This window comes from Capra hircus, chromosome 11, assembly GCF_001704415.2.
Source record: "Capra hircus breed San Clemente chromosome 11, ASM170441v1, whole genome shotgun sequence".
NCBI classification, from domain to species: Eukaryota; Metazoa; Chordata; class Mammalia; order Artiodactyla; family Bovidae; genus Capra; species Capra hircus.
In genome coordinates this window covers 37,844,362-37,869,099 of record NC_030818.1, presented here as the reverse complement: position 1 = coordinate 37,869,099, position 24,738 = coordinate 37,844,362, and the positions used below count along the sequence as shown (strand labels likewise).

Genomic DNA, 24,738 nt, shown 5'->3' with positions numbered 1-24,738 from the left:
TACTTCAATCTTTTTAATCCTGAATAAACTAGTTCTTACCCTACTATAAAAAAGAGGTGATGTTTTAAGTCTAACACTTTTGTCCGCATCTGTTTTAAGTGTTACAGTGATCACACATTCATACCTTATGTGTCCTATTTCTGTTTTATTTTCAGATAATATTTAGAACCTCTTTCGATAGACACAACTTCTTCTTTTAGTAACTTCCATCTGTGAACAAGGGTTTGTAATGAGACTAAGAAAATTGGAAGCTTTGTGTTTTAAAGGATGTGGCTTAGTGGTATCTATAGAATAAATTAAGCTACCTAGGAGAGAGGTTATAAGTTAAAAGATAAACATTAAAAATAAGGGATTGAAATTAGTTTGTGTTTCATCAAAGTTTTAGTAATATTGCTAAATTTGTTTAGCTTTATTTAACCAGGGAAAAGACTAGTTAAAGGGAAATTTTCATTTCAATATTCTAAAATGTGAAGAGCCAAATTATACTGCTTGCTTATTACTCTGTCACTCTTTTACAAATACAGTCTGATCTGCCATACTACATGTTTACCAAAGGTTAAACAGCTTATTATAATCTGGAGGTTTCACAGATGATTTTTCCCAAGGCAAAGAAAACTGGAATAGCCTTCACCAGAAAAGTAAAGCAACCCCTTAGCTCTCCTGTATACAGGTAACAGGAGCAGTTTCGGCTGTATTTTCAGAAAATTTAAAAGAAGCACCTACTTCAAAAGCTTCCCCCACTCCCTTCTCCCCGCTGTCCCCCAAAGAGTTAAGGAAGTCTTGGCTCTTGGTAGGTTGCACCATTCTTGTCGCTTTCCTAATGACAGCCCCTGCTGATTCTAAGCTGTCTTCACTATATTGTCTCATGTCCACCAGCACTGCTCTAAGTAGTGCCAGCATTTGTATTGTGCGGGTTTTGTGTATTTTCTAATCTCTCTGCCTTGTAGCTCTCTGCCTACCAGTTGTTGGAATTTTGTTAGCTCCCTATGTAAGTTTTCCAAGTTCTGAGTGGTCTTTCCTTAATTCTGTTTTTTTCAAAACCCAGTTATTCTTAATGCAGTTTTGCTTTTTACTTTAGATGAACATATATGTTTCTTTATGTAGAAATTCCTGTACAATAATTAATATTAGTAAGATTATCCACTTATTCGCTTTATCTTTTTTTAATTAGGTGCTCTTCGTTTTATGAGGCGAATAATTGGCCTTAAAGATGAATTTTACAATCGTTACATCACCAAGGGAAATCTTTTTGAGCCAGTTGTAAATGCTCTTCTGGATAATGGAACTCGGTACAATCTATTGAATTCAGCTGTTATTGAGTTATTTGAATTTATAAGAGTGGTAAGTTTATATTAAAAGATTCTTAGTAAAAATATATGTTTAGTGATGTTAATATTTTACATTGTGAAATTCATCATAGTATTTTAAATCATGTTTATATTCTCAGTTCCTTTTTTTTTTTGCTAAATGACTCGGGATATTTAGCATATGTGGATGTTTCACTCTGACATGCCATTCATATGATCTCTGTGATCTGTTGTAAGGGTAGTGATAAAAATGAATAGAAAAGTTGAAAATAATTCCCTTGGTAGACATTGATACAAGATGCATAAAAGGTAGGATGTTATGATGGAATTTAAAGTTGAAGAGACTGTTAGGTGAACTATTCCAACTGCCTTATTTTATTGATGAGGGCTTGAGACACCCAAAGTGATTAGCTGACCTATTCAAATGCATTCATTTGTTTAGGAGCACAGTCAGGGCTTGAAGATACGGTGCAGCTCAGTCTCAGGCAACGAGATAATTGTCGTAAAAGATCTAGAGAAAGCTCTGTGTGAATAGCAGGGATAAGATGAAAACTGAAGAACTGGTACAGTAAATTTACCCTGTCCCACACACTGAAATGATTCTACTAGCGGACATGGCCACATGATCAGAAAGCACTTGAAAAAAGAAAATCAAAGCTAGAAATTACTTTTATTTCTTTCAAGTCAAATTTGAACTGATGACACACTATTCTCATGTCAACATTATTTGGCAGATTTTCTTAGAGTAGTCATTTGCTATGAGTATAGTTTGCAAAAAGGATGAAGAAGATAGAAGTACTAGCCTTAGAAAAAAGGGAAAATAGTTAATTAGCTCACCTACTTTCTGAACCCAGGTTCACAGTACACTGTTCCGTGAATTAGAGATTAATTTTTATATTTTTTCCCTTTAAAATTTTTGTTGAGATACAGATCAAGTGAAGTGTAGGGTTCATAACGCCATCCCTATTCCTATGATTGATTTTGTTTTTCTGAAAATAATTTTGAGTGGTTGATAGATATACTTTGAATCCCAAGACTTAGCTTTTTTTTCCTTTCAATATATAACAACCATTTTACCTTGGGTTCTAATTTTTCTCCTTTGCATATTTTTTGATTCACATATTCAGGGGAACTAGTTTAAAGACTTAAAAATCCTAAAAGTCCAGATTACGGTTTATTTTTAAAGAAACAATATGTATACTTTAGTCCTAGATCACAACCTGTTTTTAATAATGAGCCTGCTTTTCACCATGGATCTGCATTGATCGATTAAAATCATTCATTAAGAATTTAGAATTTACTACTGTTGGTCTAGAGAACTGGAAATACACAGGAGGAAGTCAAGTTGTTTTATCAGCTATGTGTATGTGATATAGTTGGAGGAATGTGTTTATTTTTTAGTAAGACTTATCTTGCTTTGATAGGTAAACAAGGAGTCATTAATGTCTTTCAGTGTTTTTTGAAAATATAATTTCAAAATCTGCCTTCTATCTAGGTGTGCACTCTTGATCAGGCCATCTAGTCTCTTATAGCCTCAATTTTCCCTGTTTGTAAAATAGGGATAATAAAGCCCGTTTCATAGAATTGTTATGAGAGTCAAGTGAAATTATATGTGAAAGTGCTTATTTTAAGTTGTAAAGTACTATTATGTAAATAGAAAAAATAAATAGGTGATATAAAGTAAATACATTTATGTTTCAAATGTTCTGTATAGTCTCCCAGAAGGGCTTCAGGGAATTGCTTCCTTTTTTTCCCAAGTTTTCTTTGGAGTCCTGGCTCATGTATAAAGAAACTAGGACGTTTATTTTTGGAAGGTGATTTGAAAAACCTTTTTTTCGATCAGCTTTGGAACTATAAAAAAAAATTTTTTAAGTTTTTCTTCTAGCAAGTATTGTATTTGAAATATAAATTTTGTGCTTATACAGGAAGATATCAAGTCTCTTACTGCACATATAGTTGAAAACTTTTATAAAGCACTTGAATCGATTGAATATGTTCAGACATTCAAAGGATTGAAGACTAAATATGAGCAAGAAAAAGACAGACAAAATCAGAAACTGAACAGGTATTTTTTAAGTATATTTATACTTAAAGTACATAGATTATACATTTATAATCTATAAAATTATGTCCAAAGCCATATGTAGTTAAAATTTACCCAGGAATTTCCTTTCTATCGTTAGAACATACAGGGTTGTATAGGAGGGTAGGCTGTTCTCCCTGTCTGAATCCTTTATGTAAAAAATTACTGTTCCATATCTTAACTCAAGATAAATTTTTAGGTTAGTGTACAAACATCCTTGGAGTGTTCTCTGGTTACATATTCTTTCACAACTGGTTATAAGTTATACTCAGTTAAAATTATTTCATCTCCTGTTGGTTATACGTATTTATTCTCATTTAAACTGGTCAGGAATTTTAAGTCGTTACTCAATACCTGTGATATATTTCTTACAGTGTACCATCTATATTACGTAGTAACAGATTTCGCAGAGATGCAAAGGCGTTGGAAGAGGATGAAGAAATGTGGTTTAATGAAGATGATGAGGAGGAAGGAAAAACAGTTGTTGCACCAGTGGAAAAATCTAAGGCAGAAGATGATTTTCCAGATAGTTATGAAAAATTCATGGAGACTAAAAAAGGTATTAAAGTGTTGAATTTTTGATTAGCTCATTCTCTTATTCAATATAGAAATTATATAGTTGCTTGTGAGGTTGTGATCCCAGTTTATAAAGCATGAAAGGCATGAATTTTATGCTAAATAAAAACCTTTTAAATCTGATTTTTCAAAACATTTCTTATGTTTAAAATATTTTTCTTGAAACTTGCTCTTTTGTGATGCTCTTCATTTGCTATTTAGAAATTGCATTGTCTGTTTATACTTTGCCTTCTGTGAACAGTTACGGCTTTATGTTTATACTGAAGTCTCCAATAATGATAGAGATCATAGAGATCCAAAGAAACTTTCCAGTGCACTCTGTCATTTACAGCTGAGGAAACTTAAGCTTAAAGAGAGAAGTACTTTACTCTTTGAAATTTTTTAATTGTTAGTAAAACATTCATAAAGATAAAATGTCGAGCGGAAAAGTACTATTTCCTGTCTTTCAACTATGCTTAACTTGTCTGTAAAACTAGGATCTTACTAGTGTTTTTCAAAAGAAGCAATCACTTTTAATTCTATGACATGAGAAATTACCACTATTAGTACCTTACTGCATATATCATTTAAATGTTTCAAGAAATTTATATCTTGAAGGGCAAAAGCACTTCCTAGGCTTTATGTAAGTTTGTGATTTTCAATGTTAGATTTTTCTTAAGGCATTTCTCAGGAGTTAGTATTTTATTAATTTCTTACTACATTTTCCTTGAAACTCTTCTTACTAGCCTCACTCATTTTCTTCTCACTGCTAGGTTCTGTTTACTTCAGCCTAGGGGAGCAAATAACCTGTGAAAATGTCCTAAGAAACAGGTACCTTTTGGTAGCCAAATTCTTTTTTTACTCATTACACCCACTGCCCTGACTACTGTCAAGAGAGGCAGTGAGGCAATACCTGAAGTACTGCATAAGAATCATATATAAAAATAGTAGCAGCCAGATGTTAAAAGATAGTAGACACCCTTGTCATAAAGGAAACAGATAAAGGAACCTGAAATATTCAGAAAATAAATAAGCATGATCATAATCATTTTCTTTAGGCATTTTTGACTTGTGAGAGAGATTATTAGGTTTTCATGAGTATGGAAGTGTAGATTCAGTGAGTGGACACTTTAGAGAGACAATAAAAAAAGAGAGAGAGAGAGAGACAGCAAGTGAGACCTTGGAAGGGTCCTAGATAGAGCAATGGAGAATTCTAGGGTAGGGTGGCTAATCAGTCACCTGATTCTTAAGGTCTTTTCTAACCCCGGGATTTCTAAGATGACAGCTAATGAAGACGTATCACTGTACTTACTCATCATGCTTTGCCCTCTTAGTTCTTACAAAAAAGCAAAAGAATTAAATTATTTGTTCTTTTCAGATGCTTTGACTTAGCAATATTTACCAACAAAGATTCAAATATTTATGTTTGCTTTAGCAAAGGAAAGTGAAGATAAGGAAAACCTTCCTAAAAGGACATCTTCTGGTGGCTTCAAATTTACTTTCTCCCACTCCACCAGTGCTGCTAATGGAACAAACAGTACAAACAGCAAATCTGTAGTGGCTCAGACACCACCAGCAAGTTCTAATGGATCCTCTTCCAAAACTACAAACTTGGCCACATCCGTAACAGCCACCAAGGTATGTGAAACTGCTCTACACACAAACAAACTTTGCTGTTTTCATCTGTAAAATTAGTTTATGTTTCCTGAAGAAAAATTGGATAATAAAAATAATTTAAAAGAAGAAACAAAGTTGCACACATAGTCATAAGAAAATGACTGCTAACGTCCGACTGCCTGCTCTTGTCGGGGGGTTTATCCGACACAGTTACCATCTTTGTATAAGCACAGTTTTGTATCCTGCTTTTATTTGTTACAAGAATTTTTCTGTTATTAAAACATTGTTGATGACTAGAATTTCATTTTATTTAGCTGTATCATAGTATTTGTAAGCATCCTCTCCCCCGACCAGTACTTTGGAGCACATAAGTCGATTCGGATGTTTCACTGACTACTGCTGCTCTTGAATTTTAAATTATTTTCTTGAATAGATGAGTAAAAATGTTTTCGAACATATTGTCAAATTCCTCTCCAGAAAGACTATACCAGTTAGTTACCATAAGCATTGTATGAGTGTGCTTGGCTCACTGCCGCTTTGGCAGTGTTATTATAATGATTTTTAATCTTTACTCATTCAGTAGCGGAAACAGTATTAATATATATCTCATTCCCCAGTTGTGTCTTTTGTAACTAGTAAAGTTGAATATTAGCCTTTTTGATTTGCTCTTCTGTTGTCTCTTCATAGTCTTGCCTTTTTAAAATTGGTTTGTTATTTTAGTGAGTCTTTAAGAATATTACTAATAACCTTTTTATTATTCACAGAGCAAATGTATTTCCCAATGGTTACATTTTTTATGTAAAATAGTTTAACTTGTATATAAAATGTTTTTATTTCCTTTACGTTATATGTGAAAATATCCTTTTCCCCAAAAAGGAGTGGCTTAAAAAGGCATAAATATAGGACAACTTCAGTATAAGGGTAGAAGGACAAGAGAAGGCCATAGTCAAAAACGTAACTGAAGTCAAGCTCGTTTTAAACACAAAATACAAGTCTGAGTTTTTTGGTTTTTTTTGTTTTTTTTTTACAAAAATGTAGAATCTTTCTTAAGATTTGTAGTAAGGTGGGTTCTTGACTAAGTATTACAGAAATAGCATTTTCAGTGGGATTCTTCTGTTTAGTAAAACACAGTTTATGTAATGGAACAAGAATTTTTAAGTTTTCATTTTTTTGATAGGACAATTTAGTGTAATATTGTGACACTGTATTAAGAATATTATATTGTTTGGATTCAGATCTTGACTCTGCCTCTTTTTTAGCTGGTTAATCTCTCCAGGCTTTAGTTTTCTCATTTTAAATAGGAATAAATCAGTACCTCCTTTATCAGTTTGTTGTGAAGATTAAATTATTTGATAAATGTAGAGCTTAGAACACTATTTGGCACAACTCAATATATACTAGCTTTTTTTTTTTAAGTCTAATACATGTACTTACTTTTAAAAAGCAAATAGTATTAAAATTATGGGGGAAAAAACAGTCCTCTTTTCCTCTCCACAGAGAAAGCTTGGATCTCTTCTGTTAATACCTGTTTCTTCTATTTCTAAACGGTGTGCTTATACTACCATATTATTTTACCACTCCTTACCACATCCTCACCCTTACTATTCTCTGTATCACAATTTTTGGTTAAAACAATATTTGGTAATCTTAGAGCTATAACAATGTACATATTTTTATTCATTGATTTTTTTCCTGCTCTTTTTTTCTATAGTGTATTTTGCTTTGTAACTTCCTTTTTTAAATAATTTAATTGCCACCATTTTTTCATTCATTGCAACAGTTACGTGCCTCTTACTCATTCTTTCAGTACCTCTCAAGTTAGTTTCCACATAGTCTCTTCCTTGGAGATGTCTCTCTTGAAGACTCCCATCTCATCCCAGCCTGAATTGCTTGCTCTCTAGACTTGCTGCACAACTGTTGTCTTAAGGCTGCTTCTGCCATCACCCTAATACTTCCTTTGCCTTTCTTTTTTTCTTACATTGACTGTTTCCTGGATGTCAAGTCTCTGTTCTCATTCTTGATTTTCCATTTCATTTTATTGGGGCATACCCTCTCTGTTTCCTGAGAAAAGGATTCCATGAGAGATGAAGTATAAGACCTGGCATGTAGGAAGATGTCATTATTGTATCCCCATACTTGATTGACAGTTTAACTGAATGTAGAAGGAACCAAATTAGAAATAATTTTCTTCCAAAAATTTGAAGATATTGCTGCCAAGAAATCCAGAGACATTCTTATTCCTAATTCTTTGTGTGTGAATTTAATTTGTCTTTCTTGGAAGCATTTGGGGTTTTATCCCTGTATTCTGAAACTTAAAAATGAAATACTTTGGACTTTCTCAATTAAGTCATGACCTTTAGTTTGGGGACACTTTATATTCTTTTACTATAGCTTTCTGTTTGGATATTGTGCCTTGTTAATTTATCTGATAATATAATTTTTCTCTCCATTTACTCATTTTTTTAAATGGTTCTGTTTGCTGGGTTGTCTCCCTGAGTTTTCAGTTTATTATCCTTCCAGATAATTTTTTATTTATGAACAAGCAACATCAAGTGCAAGCACAAATGTTTATTTCACCCTAATGACACTAACGGCAGATTGCCAGATACATTTGATCTACACTTTAAGGGGGAACAGGTAGAAAAATAGCAGTTGTTCTTAGAAAACAAATTAATTGTTCAGTCACTCAAGACTATCACAAAAATTTGATATTAAGCAAGATAGGAGCTCACAGAGTAAAGCACTAGTTATATTGGCTCTCAACGTTTTTTCAATAAACTGACCACATTTCTAAGTGAAGGCAAGTTCTTTATCACCAATGGTCCTTTAACCATTTTCACCATCATTGTTTTTCAAGTGTCCAGAAAATTGATTCAGAGATAGATAAGTTCTTTTTTAGATTGTTTTCCATTATAGGTTATTACAAGATATTGAATATACTCCCTGTGCTATACAGGAGGTCCTTGTTGGTTATGTTTCACATATAGTATTGTGTATATGTTAATCCCAAACTCCTCTAATTTATCCTCTCCCTCCTCCCTTTCCCCTTTGGTAATCATAATTTTATTTTCTATGTCTGTGAGTCTGTCTCTGTTTTGTAAATAAGTTCATTTGTATCATTCTTTCTAGATTCCATGTATAAGCAATACCATGTTTGTTTTTCTGATTTCACTGCATATGATAATCTCTGCTACTGCTAAGTCACTTCAGTCGTGTCTGACTCTGTGCGACCGCATAGACAGCAGCCCACCAGGCTCCCCTGTCCCTGGGATTCTCCAGGCAAAAACACTGGAGTGGGTTGCCATTTCTTTCTCCAATACATGAAAGTGAAAAGTGAAAGTGAAGTTGCTCAGTCATGTCCGACTCTTCGCGACTCCATGGACTGTAGCCTACCAGGCTCCTCTGTCCATGGGATTTTCCAGGCGAGAGTACTGGAGTGGGGTGGGTCTATCCATGTTGCTGCAAATGGCATTATTTCATTCTTTTTTATAGCTGATTAACATTCCACTGTGTATGTATACCACATCTTCTTTATCCAGTCATCCGTTGATGGATGCTTAGGTTGCTTCCATGTCTTGCCTATTGTAAATTGTGCTGAACATTGGGGTGCAGGGATCTTTTTGAATTATAGTTTTGTCAGAATATATGCCTAGGAGTGAGATTACTGTATCATATGGTAACTCTAGTTTTTTAAGGAACCCCTCCGCACAACATTGAGCATCTTTTCATGTGCTTGTTGGCCATCTGTATGTCTTCTTTGGACAAGCGTCTATTTAAATCTTCTGCGCAATTTTTAATAGGGTTCTTTTTTTATGTTGCCTTGAACAATTTATTAATTTTGGATTTTAACCCCTTACTGGTCATACATATCATTTACAAATATTTTCTCCCATTCAATAAGTTGTCTTTTCATCTTTGCTTTGCAAAAGCTTTTAAGTTTAATTAGGTCCCATTTGTCTATTTTTGCTTTGTTTTAGGAAACTGATCCACAAAAATAATGTCATAGAATATTCTGCCTTTGTTTTTATCTAGGAGTTTTATAGTATTTGGCTTTACATTTAAGTCTTTAATCCATTTCGAGTTTATTTTTGTATATAGTATTAGTAAACATTCTGATTTCATTTAAAACATGTTTATGTAAAAAAATTTATTTGTCCCTTTTCACCCTGGCACCTTACCCTACCTGCCCTTCACTGTGTCCGAAGTCCTGAAATGCAGAACCTTTCTGGCTCCTCCTCCTTATGGTTGTTGGTGGGCGAGCTGGAATCTCCTGGTGGGAGATCTCATGGTGGGGGTGGGCATGCAGTAGGGGAATGAATTATAGAATTGAGGACTCAGTTGTCTGTTTCACTGACTCGACCATTAACTATCTTCCTGCTTTCCCTAGTATTTTGGTACTCTGTCTACTCTTTTCTGGGATTGCTTCCTTCTCATTTCTGTGTTCTCCTGAAATACTTCTTTCTTGACTTTGTTCTCTATTAAAAATGAGTTGTTTTGCCTCTCTGATTTCTTTTTCCAAAAATGCCTTGACATCTTTCATCTGCTGTTTTCTCGATTCCTTTTTGGTCTTTGTTGATATATTGTCAGAAACAAAAAATTTTCAAGAGAGTATAATAATCCCTGGGAAAGCAATCCAACAAGGAATTTAATTTTGGTGATGTATCCGTACCATGGAATACTAGAGTTTAAAAGAATGATATAGAACTTTGTGAACTAACATTGAAAGCTGATATTTATTTAAAAATAACATTTATAGTTGTATATGAAAAGTCTGGAACCTATCAAATTCTTCACAGTATGCATCTGTGGATTTATAGTTCCTTTTACTTCCAATATTTCTTATTTTGTATTTTTATTCTTTCTGTATGCTAAATATGATTTTTAAATGTATAATGAGTTTATGGTGTGTATATGTATAGATAAGAGATAAAACTGAAAAATTGTGTAGCTGAGTGTTTCAGACAGAATATTGATCTTACGCCAAAAATCATTGTTAACCTTTTGGAACTGAAATGTGTGTACCTTGTGATATACAGGATTAAAAGCAGAATTAAAACTTTCATTTGCTGTCATTCCTGTGACTATCAGACTGGTGCCTTTTGTACTGTAATGATGTCTTCTCCCTCTTACCTCCACTCCAACTAGAAACCAAATAACAAATAATGATGATTATGATAATAGTAGCTGATATCAATTAGCAAATAGTAACTACATACCAAGCACTGTACCAAGGGCTTTATAAGTTAAATTTAGCCATACTGCTTCTTGCTTATCCTGTGTTATCAAGCTGAGAAAGCAGCAGAAAGATGCTCACTTATGTAAGTTTTATCTGGTTCACAGACTTTCTGATAACTGTTTCTAGCTGCTCAGAGCCCTTTGTTGATTAATGTTGCAGTGCTTCAGTTATATTCTGGTATAGTGTTAATGCCAGATGCCTGGATAAGCTACTTAGGTTTGAAATATGACTTTATTTCTGTTGTATTTGCTTATCCAATAGAAATCTTAAGGGTTTAAACTAGATGTAGTGTATAAATTTCATGGGGTTGGCTCATACTAATGCATACCTGAGGACATATAATTTTCTGGGTAAAGTATCCAGAGCTTTAATAGAATTTTCAAAGGGGTCCATTACTCATAAAAGGTCCAACGCCTGAAATACCGCATCCTTTTCTTTTGGCTAGAGAGAGCTAGCCCTCAATTTTTCAGTCATTAGTTTTTAGAAACCATTTCATGTGTTTATTATGTCAGCCATTTTAAAGTATTTTTCAAAAGCAGAACAAAAACGATGTGTGTAGTGATGAAATACATGCATGCGGAACAGAGACTAAAAGGAGACTCCTTGTCACTGGCTGCCTGTCCTAAGTTGAGGGTAATTTAAGACTGCCACCAGTTGTACTAAGTAGTCATAATATCAAGCAGTTCCTTTATCAAACTCAGAAATAATCTGTTTCAGATATGTGATTAGTTTAGAAAAATGATTTTTTAGTTACATATGTTAAAATTTGTTTTTATTCTTCACTAGGGAAGTTTGGTTGGTTTAGTGGATTATCCAGATGATGAAGAGGAAGAGGAAGAGGAAGAAACATCTCCCAGGAAAAGACCTCGTCTTGGCTCATAAAATTTTTACTGGGGCCCCTCAACATGTGGTTGAACAAAAATGCTGCAACTGTTCAATGAGCTGAAAATCTGAATCAGAAAGCTTTCTCACTTGAACTTATAAGTATACAAGAAATAGCAAAAGACACTCAGTATATCAGCTAGGAGAGTTTAGTTCTGTTTAAAAAAAAAAAAAAACACAAAAACAGGCTTCCCAGGAACTTGATCGCTTGCTAGTAATTAAGAGGTTTGCTCTTCAGGATGTCAAAAAAAAAAAAAAAGTAACCTGGGAGGTAGCTTCTCAGCAAGAAAACTCTCTGGTTTGGGGATGGTTTAGGGAAGGGATAAAGTTGGTAAGATATTATTAATGCAGGGTTGCTCCAGGGGGGTTTCTGATCTAGAAACAATTCTAAAACTTCAGTTGCAAACCCAATAACATTACTTGTATAATGGTGCTGGCCATGTTGTTCTTTTAATCAGTTGCCTCTAACTTTTATGGAAAACATTCAACTATCATTAAAAAATGAAGTTAAGCTGTTGGGACCATGTCTTTGAAGATCTAACAGAAATTCAGCCCTATTGCTAGTTGGAGGGAAATACACCCTGTGTTACAGCACATGTTGAGTTTTCTCCATCAGGAAATTTGTGTGTATTTTGATGAAAACAAGCTGGATTAAAATGGACAGTTTTGTTACTATAACTTTAAAATCAGCACTTTTAGAGATAACAGATGCCAAGAATCAGTACAGTAGTATTCCAAAGTTATGTTCTCTAGAAACGGGAGTATATTGAACAGAATGTTTTCAACTGCCTACCAGTACAATATTTTGTGGAAGATACTTTAAAGTCACTTTCTACTTCGTTAGTAAAGTTTTCTCTGCAGACCTGCAGGCAAGTTTTAAGGTGTAATTTATAAAGACTAACATACAAAGAATAGTGCTGAATTAAGTGGCATTTAATATCTACAGGCCATTTTGGTCCAAGAAGTTACTTCAGTGTCAGTCAGTATGCAGCACCTGAAGCTTTTCCATAAACAAGGGTGTAATATGAAAGCTGCTTTTTTTTTTTTTAAAGAATAAAAGCACATTCCATGTACGAAAATGAATTTAAAATAATAAACTGAGGCAAACAGTTAAGAGGTTTTATTTTTAGAACAGCGAGTTAACTAAATATTTTAATGTTAGTTTGCTCATCTGTGATCTGAGATCATGCTGAAGTGAGAAAAACATCCCCCAAACTATTAATACATTGGGGAAAAAAAAAAGACTAAAATTAGTCATTCCAGCTACAGTCTTCAGATCACCCTTGTAATGTGTTATGGGTCCATTTTTCCTGGAATAGCTTAAACTGAAGCAATTTCCCCTGTTTTGGAGATTTTGTAGTTAATTTTAATTTTGGCTATTGTTTGGAGGATGGGCTGTTGTGTAGATATGAAGTATAGTTTTTCCATAAAACAGATGTTTATTTTGTATTAAAAATACCACTGTACTTGTTTTACACCATTTGTATACATGTGGTGATATTAATGCTGACCTGTAAAATTCAGGAATTAAAATGTGACCCTGTAATTCTATGGTGGTTGCTTTTGTTTGGTTTGTTGTAAGTATAAGTAAACTCCATTTTGAGTTATGTTCATTTTACAGTATTTTTTAAAAGCCAGTATGTTTTCCATAGATATTTATTATAGACCACTGTGTCATAACACCAATCTGAATGAAAGAATTCTAAACAAACAAAGGCCAACCTCACATTAAATATCGCTGATACTAAGAGAAGGTATGCCTTGAGTCCTAAAGTCCTAGCACCGAAGGATCACAGCATGGGGGCAGTAGCTCCTCTTTGATTAAAGGTGCATATAATGGAAACTCCACCTCATATCAGTCAAGTGACTCAGGATAAATCAGTCAAGTTACTACAGGAAAACATTTTCTTTCAAGCAAGTTTTATCAAGCCCGTTCCCTCTTCTTAGTTCTTGTTAAATTTCCTCTTAGAATCTAAGAAGCCCAGCCTTAAAACATTTCCCTTTCTACTCTTGACTCTTCCTGGTAAAGTAACTTTGAGTTCCAGCAGGAAGTTTTATCTTTATCTTAGGAAGTTTTTCTTTCTGAAGAACTGCCACAGGTGAAACATGTGAAGCATTATTATCATAGGAACCTTTTCTTATAGCATAATTGTGAATATTTTCTTGAATTACAGAAAAACACTTTTCATGGTACAGATGCTCAGCCACAGTGAAATGAGAGCAAGACTTAAAAATATCGCTTGAAAGAATAACTTAAGATGACATATGTTAGCTGCTGTCCTAAATGACTACCCTCAGGCAGATCGAGATTTTTTATCTTCACTCAGTGAAGCAAGCCAGAGCCCACATTTGTATGCCTGAGGTTCTCTTAAAATAGTTATCTGTAAACATGTATGCAATATAAAACCTATTTTTAATAAAAAGCTTCATGAAATAAATTTCTGTGTTTCAATCACTAGTTTTCCACTTGTCCATGTAAGCGATGAAAATGTGACAAATATAAAGTAAGGCTGGGTTTTCTCTGCATACTGAAGGTTGGAACTAAGGTAATTTTGGTATCCCGTTTTGGGTGGGTTTTGGGCGGGGGAGAATGCCTTTGGGCATGTGGGATCTTACTTAGTTCCCTGACGGGATGGGACCCACACCCCCTGTATTGGAAGCGTGGAGTCTTTCCTGTGGACCACCAGGGAAGTGTTAGAATCCTTTTTTAAAAGCTTATAACTATAGACATAAGGAGATTAAATGGAATTATAAATTAAACCTTGGGAATGGCCTGTAACCAGAAAAGAAGGTGCTTGTGGATGACACAAAACAGTTTCTGAAAGGAAGGTTTCTCCTACTGTTTTGTGTTACCTTTTAGCAAATGGACTACACACCACCCCAGGATCACTTCAAACACAGAAGACTCTACACCCATGGCAGAATTCCCCAAGGAGGCTCAAGCGATTGTTCCTTTATCTGTTTTAATGTTGCTTTTCTAAAAAGAGTAACTGAATATTTTGAACATCCCCCACATCTATTTTTGAAGTCCCATTTGCTCCTGCCTCAATGTAGGGTGCTAAATTCTGCCAGAGAACCACTATTGCATTACATTGATTACCCTATACCTGTTCACCCACACCTACTCTTAACTCACCCAATCACCACACTGCAACTACACATCTTTTTAAAATGGACATTTTGATCATGAAACTTCCCTGCTTTAAAATTTCTGTGACTTCCCACTACCATTATAAAATGTTTAAAACTCACATTCCCTACAGGCCTTGCAAATCAGTACCTCACCTATCTCCAATTCATATGCTAACCTTCTCTTCTCATTGACTGCAGGATCCTGTTTATAACACTGCACTCTTCCCATCTAACACTGGCCACATGAAAGCAGGGACCCTGTCGATTTACTTGATCACTGTATCCCTAGCATGCAGCACAATGCTTATTATTAGCACAAACAAAGAATGAATGAATGAATGCACTATCACTTAGCTTTCTATACCTTCTCTCCACAAGAGAATATTATTCAGAAATTTGTATTGAACTGGTCCACATAAGTAACCCACTGCCCTATACCTGAAGAGTTTAATAAAAGTAATCAGTTTATATACAGGTTCAGTTTAAGGATTAAATAATTTATTTTTAAGAAATTTTGAACTGCTTGCTAAATTGTTCTTAAATTTACTTATTAATAACTTCTTCTTTAAGTTTCTCTGCAAGCAATCTCCTCTTTAGTAATGTTTGCTTCTCCTCTGCTGTCATTTCTGGTTTCTCTGTCATTTCCTTAAAAAAAAAAAAAAGAAAAATATTGGCTACAGTAGAAGATGGGTTCATTTGTCTAAAATTCCTAGCATACTGCCTTGAACAAATAGTAGAGCATTCAGTGAACTAAAGGAAAAAAAGCCATACATGGGCTGAGTTCCCTAAATTTCTTCTTTGTAAAAATCTCTTAGGGAAGCCTTTTAGAGGTAGTGGCTAGGGTACTGATGCTGTTCTATGATGAAGTATTTCAAAAGGCTTAGGTAAAACAGCTGACCCTTCAGTGTTCAAAGCAGGGCAAGTAAATCATGAAGTTGCTATAATGTCCACCTCACACAACCCTATCAACCCTTTCACTGCTGAGAAAAGACTTTTCTCAGTGTAGCAGTGCTACACTGTCAGGGAGACTATTATGAATGCATCTACAAGAGCACACACTCTGAGAATCCCACCCACAGATGTGCAAATTTTCATATACTAGAGCTGGCCATACCTCCACCTCCCCAGCAGGTTTTCCTTTCTGCTCCGAAGTTTGATTCTGCTTAGTTTTCATGTCCTTCCTCATGGATATCAACTTATCTCTCTTCTGTTTTAGATAGTGTTCCCGCTGGCGGAGCTCTTCTGTTCGAAGTGTTGATAAAGTCTGGGTCAAATGAGAGCAGGAACTGTTTAAATTCAAGACTGCATAATAAGTGGCACAGATACCCACTGACTGATCAAATTAGAAGCTTGAGTCCAAGACCATAACAAAAGCTGGGTGTCTATGGCCATTTACAATGTTTCTAGTACTTTGTCATTTGCTCATAGTTCTTAAAAAATAATGTTTCACTTACTGCTATTGGTCCCTCCATGCTTGCATGTTCGAAGCCAGGAATCTTCAGGCCTTTTTGTGGGAGGGAAGAAGTTTCAGGCAACATTTCCAGCTTTCTTGTCAAAGGTTGGACTGACTGATTAGCAAAATGCACTTTAACTTCTGGCAGTAATTAGAGAGACCAATTAGAATATTATAAGAAATATTAAGTTATGCTAGATTTACCAAAATGAGCTAATGTTAATAATACTTGGGTTTTTTCTCTCATTCACTCACAAGCATTGGTTCAGTGCTTCTGTTGTGCTAGGCACTGACTGGGTGAAAACAAATAAACATGGTCTCGGGCCTCAAGGAGCTTTAACTATGGTTTCTTGTTGGCATTTTGACAAATACCAAGCTCCTGCTGTTTGGTACTATAGCTACAAAAAGATATAATTCTTGTCTAAAGATCAGAACTATTGTAATACAAGGTTGCCAGACAAGCCAGGTAAAGAATCCACCTGCCAATACAGGAGATGCAGGGTTTGATCCCTGGTTCAGGAAGATCCCCTGGAGAAAGAAATGGCAACCCATTCCAGTATTCCTGCCTGGGAAATATCACGAACAGAGGAGCCTGGCCAGCTACAGTCCATGGGATTGCAAAGAGTCAGAAATAATCTGCCGAATAAAGTGCACTAAAATCCCTTACTAACAGTGTAACTGTCTTTCAAACTTTGGCCTGCAGGCAAAAACTGTTAAAGTGACCTTATATTTGCAGAACAATTAATATAAAATACAAGTAGTATCAATAAGGTGTAAGTACATCCTAAAGATAACTATAAACCTAATAACATTAAGAAAATGTAAAGATTTTAAAGGAGAATTTGGAAGCAGATACAATATGAGCACTCAACACCTTCCAATGATCTGGTAACTGTGCCAAGAGACTGGATTAACATGCTAATTGCTTTTCTGAGCCATTTTTTATTATAAGGTGGAGATTTTAAAAACAAAACATTTTCACTATAATACATGGACTATGAAAGACAGCAAGTGAGAGCAAAGACTCACATAAAAATGATGCCAAGAACTAAAGGCATGATGGGAGAACATGATATACATGTCTCTAAATGATTAAAAATCTTGCCAGCACAGTAAAACCAGAAATAGAACTTTGCATGAGCAAGAAATTTGCCCAAGGACCACTGTTTAGCATGGGGTGAGCAGACTGACTGTAGGGCCAAGGAGGTTAGAGGCAAAGTTCTTCAGGCTCTTGGACTGAAAGGGAAGTTTCCATGAAAGAGATGAGGCTGCCGTTAACACTCCAACCAACCTATACAGGAAGCTACAGGACTGACTATAACAGAAATGAAGATAAGCTTTATTCAACAACTTGGTCAAAATATGCAAAGTTAAAATGCCATTCATATGATAGTGACTTTAAGCAGAGATGGACTTGAACCACAGAGCTGGGTGCGTGGCGTGGGGTGGGGTAGATTCCAGGCACATAAGCATTTATATTCATGTACTTGTTCTGGACAGTTCCTGCCTTCAGTTTGTTGTCATGAACATATTTTATATTCTAACTTGAACCTAGAGGAAAAAACGCCTAAGACCAAAATACTCAGCTTGTCTAATTTCTATGAATGGAGACTCGAAAAGCCAGCTAGCTTAAAGGAAGATCAACTGATCACTGGCAACCCTGAATCTACCGAAAAACAGAAGTCACCCATTTCTAGCAGGAGAAGGAAATGGCAACCCACTCCAGTGTTCTTGCCCGGAGTATCCCAGGGACGGCAGAGCCTGGTGGGCTGCCGTCTATGGGGTCGCACAGAGTCGGACACGACTGAAGCAACTTAGCAGCAACAGCAGTAGCAGCAGCAGGAACCAAGGAAAGATGTGGGCAATGGGATAAGCAGGAAGCCAAACACCTTTATGATTCCTCCCACGTTAGGCCTTTCTCTTGGGCTCCTATCACTTTGTATGAAGTGATTGCCTGGAATATCAGATATACTCATTTTTAAAAATAGAACAGTTTTTAAAACTTAAAGTCATTACTTTTAAAATTACCTTCCATTGTTTCTCTGTTAATGTGTATAACTGAGATACAAATGGCTTGAAATTAAGTTTTCTATAGCTTAATAGTCTGATAAGCAAATATATTCAAATTATGTCAGACATGAGACTTGAACAGTACATGTACTTGTGTGTATCAGTCACTCAGTCATGTGTGACTCTGCGACCCCATGGACTGTAGCTCGCCAGTCCTCTGTCTATGGAATTCTCCAGGCAAGCATACTGCAGTGGGTTGCCATTCCCTTCTCCAAGGGATCTTCCTGACCCAGGGATCAAACCCAGGTCTCCCACATTGTAGAAGATTCTTTACCATCTGAGCCACCAAGGAAGCCCCTACGTGTGCTTAAGTCTATACAAAACAAAAAGTTAAATTTGGACCAGCAAATCTTAAAAGCACTCAAATCTAAAGCAAGTCCTTTTACAGACATAATTCAAATGAGGTTATTCTACTCAGGGTGTGCAAACAAAAAAGTATTAGATTTGCTAAGAATCAAAAAGCAAGATAACTTGATAAACCTGCTTCTGTTTCACATGCCCATTATCTTATCAACTAAGAATACAGTTCCTTAAAATAGTTGATAAACATCAAACCCATCTATCTCAATTATAAAACTTCTGCAAAGCGCAGAAAAATACAAGACTTGAAGTCAGAAGACCAAAGGAAGTCACAGTCTCACTATTTTAGAGCTCAGTTACTTTGGACATCACTAAACTTGGGAGTTGGTGATGGTCAGGGAGGCCTGGCGTGCTGCAATTCATGGGGTCTCAAAGAGTCGGACACGACTGAGCGACTGAACTGAACTAAACTGAAACTTCCTTGAGTTTCTTGTTTAAAAAAATAAAAGTAAGGATCATAATATCTACCTCATGGAGTTACAGGGTTTTTAAATTGGGAAAAGGACATGTATCTAAAAAATGTAGAAATCCAAAATAAAAATGAGCTAAATGCATCATCATATTCAAGTTCTGCTTCAGAATTACCTGTCTTCTTATACAACAAATCAGGATACATACATTGGAAATGGTTTCCCACATACTGAACAAGATCATCCACTAACATTTCCCACAAGGAGTCTCCTCAATTTTAGTTTCAATGACAGTTTAAGACTAAATTTCTGAACAAACTGGATAACTTTATTTACTGTTAATTCACTAGGAAAATAAGTTAATATTATCTTTCCATGTTCAGCTGCTAAGTCCCACACATCATCTGATTGTGATAAAGGAAGAAAGTACCGAATGTTACATGACCATACCTTGAACGCTGTAGTCATGGCCTACAGGCTAGGGGCTCCCCCAAGGAATTTTGCTCACTGCTCTGGGTTCCAAGCTTCACTTAGAAATTTAGGGGCTACGCCCTCTCTGTCAGCTGACTATCTCCTATAGGCAAACACTTTAGCTAAATTCACAAAGAGCATTAAACACCAATGGCCACTGAACACTCCCTCACAGGGTTTTTGAAGCTGAAGCATGTATGAGAAAAAAACACACTCTTTACATTGTTTAAGTATTCATATTATTCAGAAATTTCAGTACACTTCAACCTTACCTGATGCTGGGTGTGCAAAATGTTCACCATCCCCTTGGGAATTATTCATTTTTGCCGTTTCATTGGCCTGCGTCGGAGGCTCTTCTGTTTTGGCCTCTGATAACTTCAGGCATCAAGAACACAATTTAGAAAATATTTTAGATTAATTTTGAATAATTCACTACTTAACAGATTCAAACATATTAGTTTCAAAAATTACTGTCTACTAAAAAGAAGACTGAGCACCACAGAACTGATGCTTTAACTTAAAATTATCTAAAAAATACAATACTACTACTACCAGTATTATGATATGCCTGAAGCAGCCAAAAACTGATTTACAGCATACCTAATTTTAATGCACGTCAACTTACTGTCTTTACTAGATACTGTGTTTCTTTGTTTTTTCTTTTTCACAAACTGAAGGTTTGTGGCAATTCTGCATTAAGCAAGTCTATAGGTACCATTTTTCCAACAGCATTTGCTCGCTGTGTCTGTCACATTTTGGTAATTCTTGCAATATTTTCAACTTTTTCATTATCATATTTATTATCATATCACCAGGGATCAGTGACCTTTGATGTTACTATTGTGCCTGTTTGGGGGCACCACAAATCGCATCCTTATATATGAGACAGTGAACTTAACAGATGAAAGTTGTGTGTGTTCTGACTGCTCCATTAACTGGTTGTTCCTTCTCTCCCTCTCCTCAGACCTTCCTATTCCTTGAGACACAAAAATGCTGAAATTAGGCCAATTAATAACCCTACAGCGGCCTCCAAGTGTTCAAGTGAAAAGAAAAGTCACAGGTCTCTCACTTTAAATCAAAAGCTAGAAATGATTATGTTTAGGGAGGAGGTGTGTCGAAAGCTAAAACAGATCTAAGGCTAGGCCTCTTGCACCAGTTAACCAAGTTGTTAATGCAAAGGGAAAGCTCTTGAGGAAATTAAAACTGCTACTCCAATGGATAAGATAGATAAGAAAGTGAAACAGCCTTACTGCTGATATGGAGAAAGTCTTAGTGGTCTGGATAGAAGAACAAGCCAGCCACAACATTCCTTTAAGCCAAAGCTTAATCCAGAGCAAAGGTCTATAAAGGCTGAGAGGGGTGAGGAATTTGCAGAAGAAAAGTGTGAAGCTAGCAGAGGGTGGTTCATGAGATTGAAGAAAAGAAGCTGCCTCTTTAACACACAAGCGCAGGGTGAGGCAGCAAGTGCTAACGTAGAAGCTGCAGCAAGCTATCCAGAAGATCTCACCAGCAAAATTAATGAAGGTGGCTCAGTGGTAAAGAATCTGTCGGCCAATGCAAGAGACACAGGTTCAATCTCTGGATCAGGAAGATCCTCTGGAGAAGGAAACGGCAAACCACTCTAGTATTCTTGCCTGGGAAATCCCATGGACAGAGGAAACTGGTGGGCTACAGTCCAAGCGGTTGCAAAAGAGTCTGACACAACTTGGTGATTAAAACAACACCACTATCAGCAGATTTTTAATGGAGATGAAACTGCCTACCACTAGAAGATGCTAGGACTTTCATAGCAAGTGAGGATGGGTCAATGCCCAGCTTAAAAGCTTCGCTTCAAAGGACACACTGTCTTATTAGAGGCTAATGCATAATAAGGCCCTTAAGTTCAGTTCAGTCACTCAGTCTTGTCTGACTCTTTGCGACCCCATGGACCGCAGCATGCCAGGCCTCTCTGTCCATCACCAACTTCCAGAGTTTATCCATACTCATGTCCATTGAGTCGGTGATGCCATCCAGCCATCTCATCCTCTGTTGTCCCCTTTTCCTCCTGCCTTCAATCCTCCCAGCATCAGGGTCTTTTCAAATGTTCAGCTCTTCGCATTAGGTAGCCAAAGTACTGGAGTTTCAGCTTCAACATCAGTCCTTCCAATGAACATTCAAGACTGATCTCCTTTAGGATGGACTGGTTGGATCTCCTTGCAGTCCAAGGGACTCTCAAGAGTCTTCTCCAACACCATAGTTCAAAAGCATCAATTCTTCAGCATTCAGCTTTCTTTATAGTCCAACTCTCACATTCATACATGACTACTGGAAAAACCATAGCCTTGACTAGACGGACCTTTGTTGGCAAAGTAATGTCTCTGCTTTTTAATATGCTGTCTAGGTTGGTCATAACTTTCCTTTCAAGGTGACTTCATGGCTGCAGTCACCATCTGCAGTGATTTTGGAGCCCCCAAAAATAAAGTCTGTCACTGTTTCCACTGTTTCCTCATCTATTTGCCATGAAGAGATGGGACCTGATGCCATGATCTTCATTTTCTGAATGTTGAGCTTTAAGCCAACTTTTTCACTCTCCTCTTTTACTTTCATCAAGAGGCTTTTAGGTTCCTCTTCACTTTCTGCCATAAGGGTGGTGTCATCTGCATATCTGAGGTGATTGATACTTCTCCCGGCAATCTTGATTCCAGCTTGTGCTTCATGCAGCCTAGCATTTCTCATGATGTACTCTGCATTTCTCATGATGTACTCTGCATATAAGTTAAATAAGCAGGGAGACAATATACAGCCTTGACGTACTCCTTTTCCTATTTGGAAGCAGTTTGTTGTTCCATGTCCAGTTCTAACTGTTGCTTCCTGACCTGCATACAGATTTCTCAAGACCCTTAAAAACTATGGTAAATCTATTCTCCCTGTGCTTTATCAGTGGAAGAACAAAAGTCGGGATGATAGCATATCTGTTAACAACATGGTTTACTGAATATCTGAAGTCCACTGTTGAGACCTACTCCTCCAAAAAAGGAAAAAAGATTCTATACAAAATATTACTACTCGTTGACAGTGCACCTGGATATCCAAGAGCTCTAATGGAGAGGTACAACATTCAAGTCATCTTCATGTCTGCTACACAGCTCATGACGCCAAAGTTGAAGCTCTAATACTTTGGCCACCTGAAGCAAAGAGCCAACTCACTGGAAAAAACCCTGATGCTGGGAAAGACTGGAGACAGGAGGAGAAGGGGATGACAGAGGATGAGATGGTTGGATGGCATCACCAACTCAAAGGATGTGAGTTTGAGCAAGCTCTGGGAGATGGTGAAGGACAGGAAGACCTGGTGTGCTGCAGTCCATGGAGTCGCAAAGAGTCAGACACAACTGAGCAACTGAACAACAACAACACACAGCTCATGGATCAAGGAGTAATTCAACTTTCAAGCCTGATTCTTTAAGAAATGTATTTCATAAGGCTACAGAGGCCATACATAGTGATTCCTCTCATGGATCTGAGCAAAGGCAATTGCAAACCTTCTGGAGAAAATTTACCAGTTTAGATGCCATTAACAACCTCTGTGATTCATTGAGAAGAGGTAGAAATAACAACATTAACAGGAGTTTGGAAGAAGTTGATTCTACCCCTCTTGGATGACTTTAAGAGGGGTTCAAGACTTCAGTGCAGGAAGTAACTGCAGATATGGAGGAAATAGCAGAACCAGAATTAGAATTGGAGTCTGAAGATGTGCCTGAATAGCTGTAATTTCATGACAAAATTTTAATGGGTCAGGGAGTTGCTTCTTAGGTATAAGCAAAGAAAATGGTTGCTTGAGGCAATCTGCTCCCAGGGAAGATGAAATGACAACAAAGGATTTAGAACATTACACAAATTTAGTTGATAAAGTAGCAGCCAGGTTTGAGAAGACTGACTCCAATACTGAAAGAAGTTCTACTGTGGGTAAAATACAATCAAACAGCACTTCATGCTACAGTGAGATTGTTCATGAAAGGAAGAGTTAAATACTGCAGCAAACTTCACTGTTGTCTTATTTTAAGAAACTGCCACAGTCATCGCAACCTTCAGCAGCCACAATCCTGGTCAGTCAGCAGCCATCAGTATAGAGGCAGGACCTTCCACCAGCAAAAAAATTACAACTTACCAAAGGCTCAGATGATGGTCAGCATTGTTTAGTAATAAAATAATTTTTAATAAAGATATGTACATAATTTTCAGACATAATGCCATTGCACAATTAAAAGACTACAGTTTAGTGTAAACTAAATTTTCTATGCCCTCAGAAACGCAAATACATTTGTGATTTATTGTATTATTATCTTCACTTTATTGTAGTAGTCGAGAACCAAACTCACATCATCTCTCAGGTATGCCTATATTTCCATTTCTAAAATAAGATGCTGCGTTTAAACCAAAGAAATCATTTAAATCTTGGAAAGAACTAAGTAAAATAATTCATTTTCCCATAAAAATAGGAAAATCCAATCACACGTAACTTTTTAGGTAATTCATGGATACCTATGCCATAAGTCTCTATATTTGCTGAGTGATGGAAACACAAGGACTGAAATTATTATCAGCTCTACTTTTGTGTTTGAAAATTCCCATTAAAAAAAAGTCTAAAAAAAATTCACATGCCCCTAAAACATACTATATTCAAGAATCCTGATATAGTTTATTTATAAATCAGAAAGTTAAGACGGTCTTCTTCTTTTTTTTTTTTTTTGCCACATCATGCAGTTTGCAGGATCTTAGTTCCCTGACCAGGGATCGAACCTAGACCCACAGCAGTGAAAGCACGAAGTTCAAATCACTGGACCACCAGGGAATTCCCAATACTACTGTCTACTGATACCAGTTTTGAATAGTTTCTGTTCTATATTCTTATATTAAAAAATTGTATTATCTATGAATTTCACCTCCACTTACTGAAAGGATAGTTAGTCAAAGAGAAATAAATCCCCTGTAAATCCTAAAAATCTCTCTTCTGCTCTTCATTGGGTACCTTGGAGTAAAATAGGTTTTTTCAAAGACAGTAAATGATATAAGCATGAATCACAGTGATTGAGGAAAAAAAAGGAAAATGACTATCAAGTGACTGAGAATTAGTTTATATTAGGTTTCCCTCTCCCTTTGGGGAGATTTGGGAAAAATGTGGAAAG

General features: G+C 36.2%; 2 protein-coding genes across 3 annotated transcripts in view; one reads left to right on the top strand and one right to left on the bottom strand.

Moving 5' to 3' along the window:
* Positions 1–14,116, top strand: part of PPP4R3B (protein phosphatase 4 regulatory subunit 3B) — a 53,282-nt gene extending 39,166 nt beyond the window's left edge. The window contains exons 12-16 of one of the 2 annotated variants that reach the window (XM_005686623.2): positions 1,172–1,341; positions 3,233–3,372; positions 3,765–3,949; positions 5,381–5,583; positions 11,585–14,116. In XM_005686623.2, coding sequence (XP_005686680.1) covers positions 1,172–1,341; positions 3,233–3,372; positions 3,765–3,949; positions 5,381–5,583; positions 11,585–11,680 — 794 coding nt within the window. In that variant the 3' untranslated portion in view covers positions 11,681–14,116. The remainder of the gene's footprint in view (positions 1–1,171; positions 1,342–3,232; positions 3,373–3,764; positions 3,950–5,380; positions 5,584–11,584) is intronic. The other variant, XM_005686624.3, reaches the window with a different exon arrangement.
* The window catches only part of CFAP36 (cilia and flagella associated protein 36), a 30,152-nt gene continuing 20,702 nt past the window's right edge, over positions 15,289–24,738 (bottom strand). Inside the window, exons 7-10 of the mRNA XM_005686621.3 lie at positions 19,849–19,951; positions 16,267–16,406; positions 15,927–16,076; positions 15,289–15,457 (exon numbers count right to left, since the gene is read on the bottom strand). Coding sequence (XP_005686678.2) covers positions 15,356–15,457; positions 15,927–16,076; positions 16,267–16,406; positions 19,849–19,951 — 495 coding nt within the window. The 3' untranslated portion in view covers positions 15,289–15,355. The remainder of the gene's footprint in view (positions 15,458–15,926; positions 16,077–16,266; positions 16,407–19,848; positions 19,952–24,738) is intronic.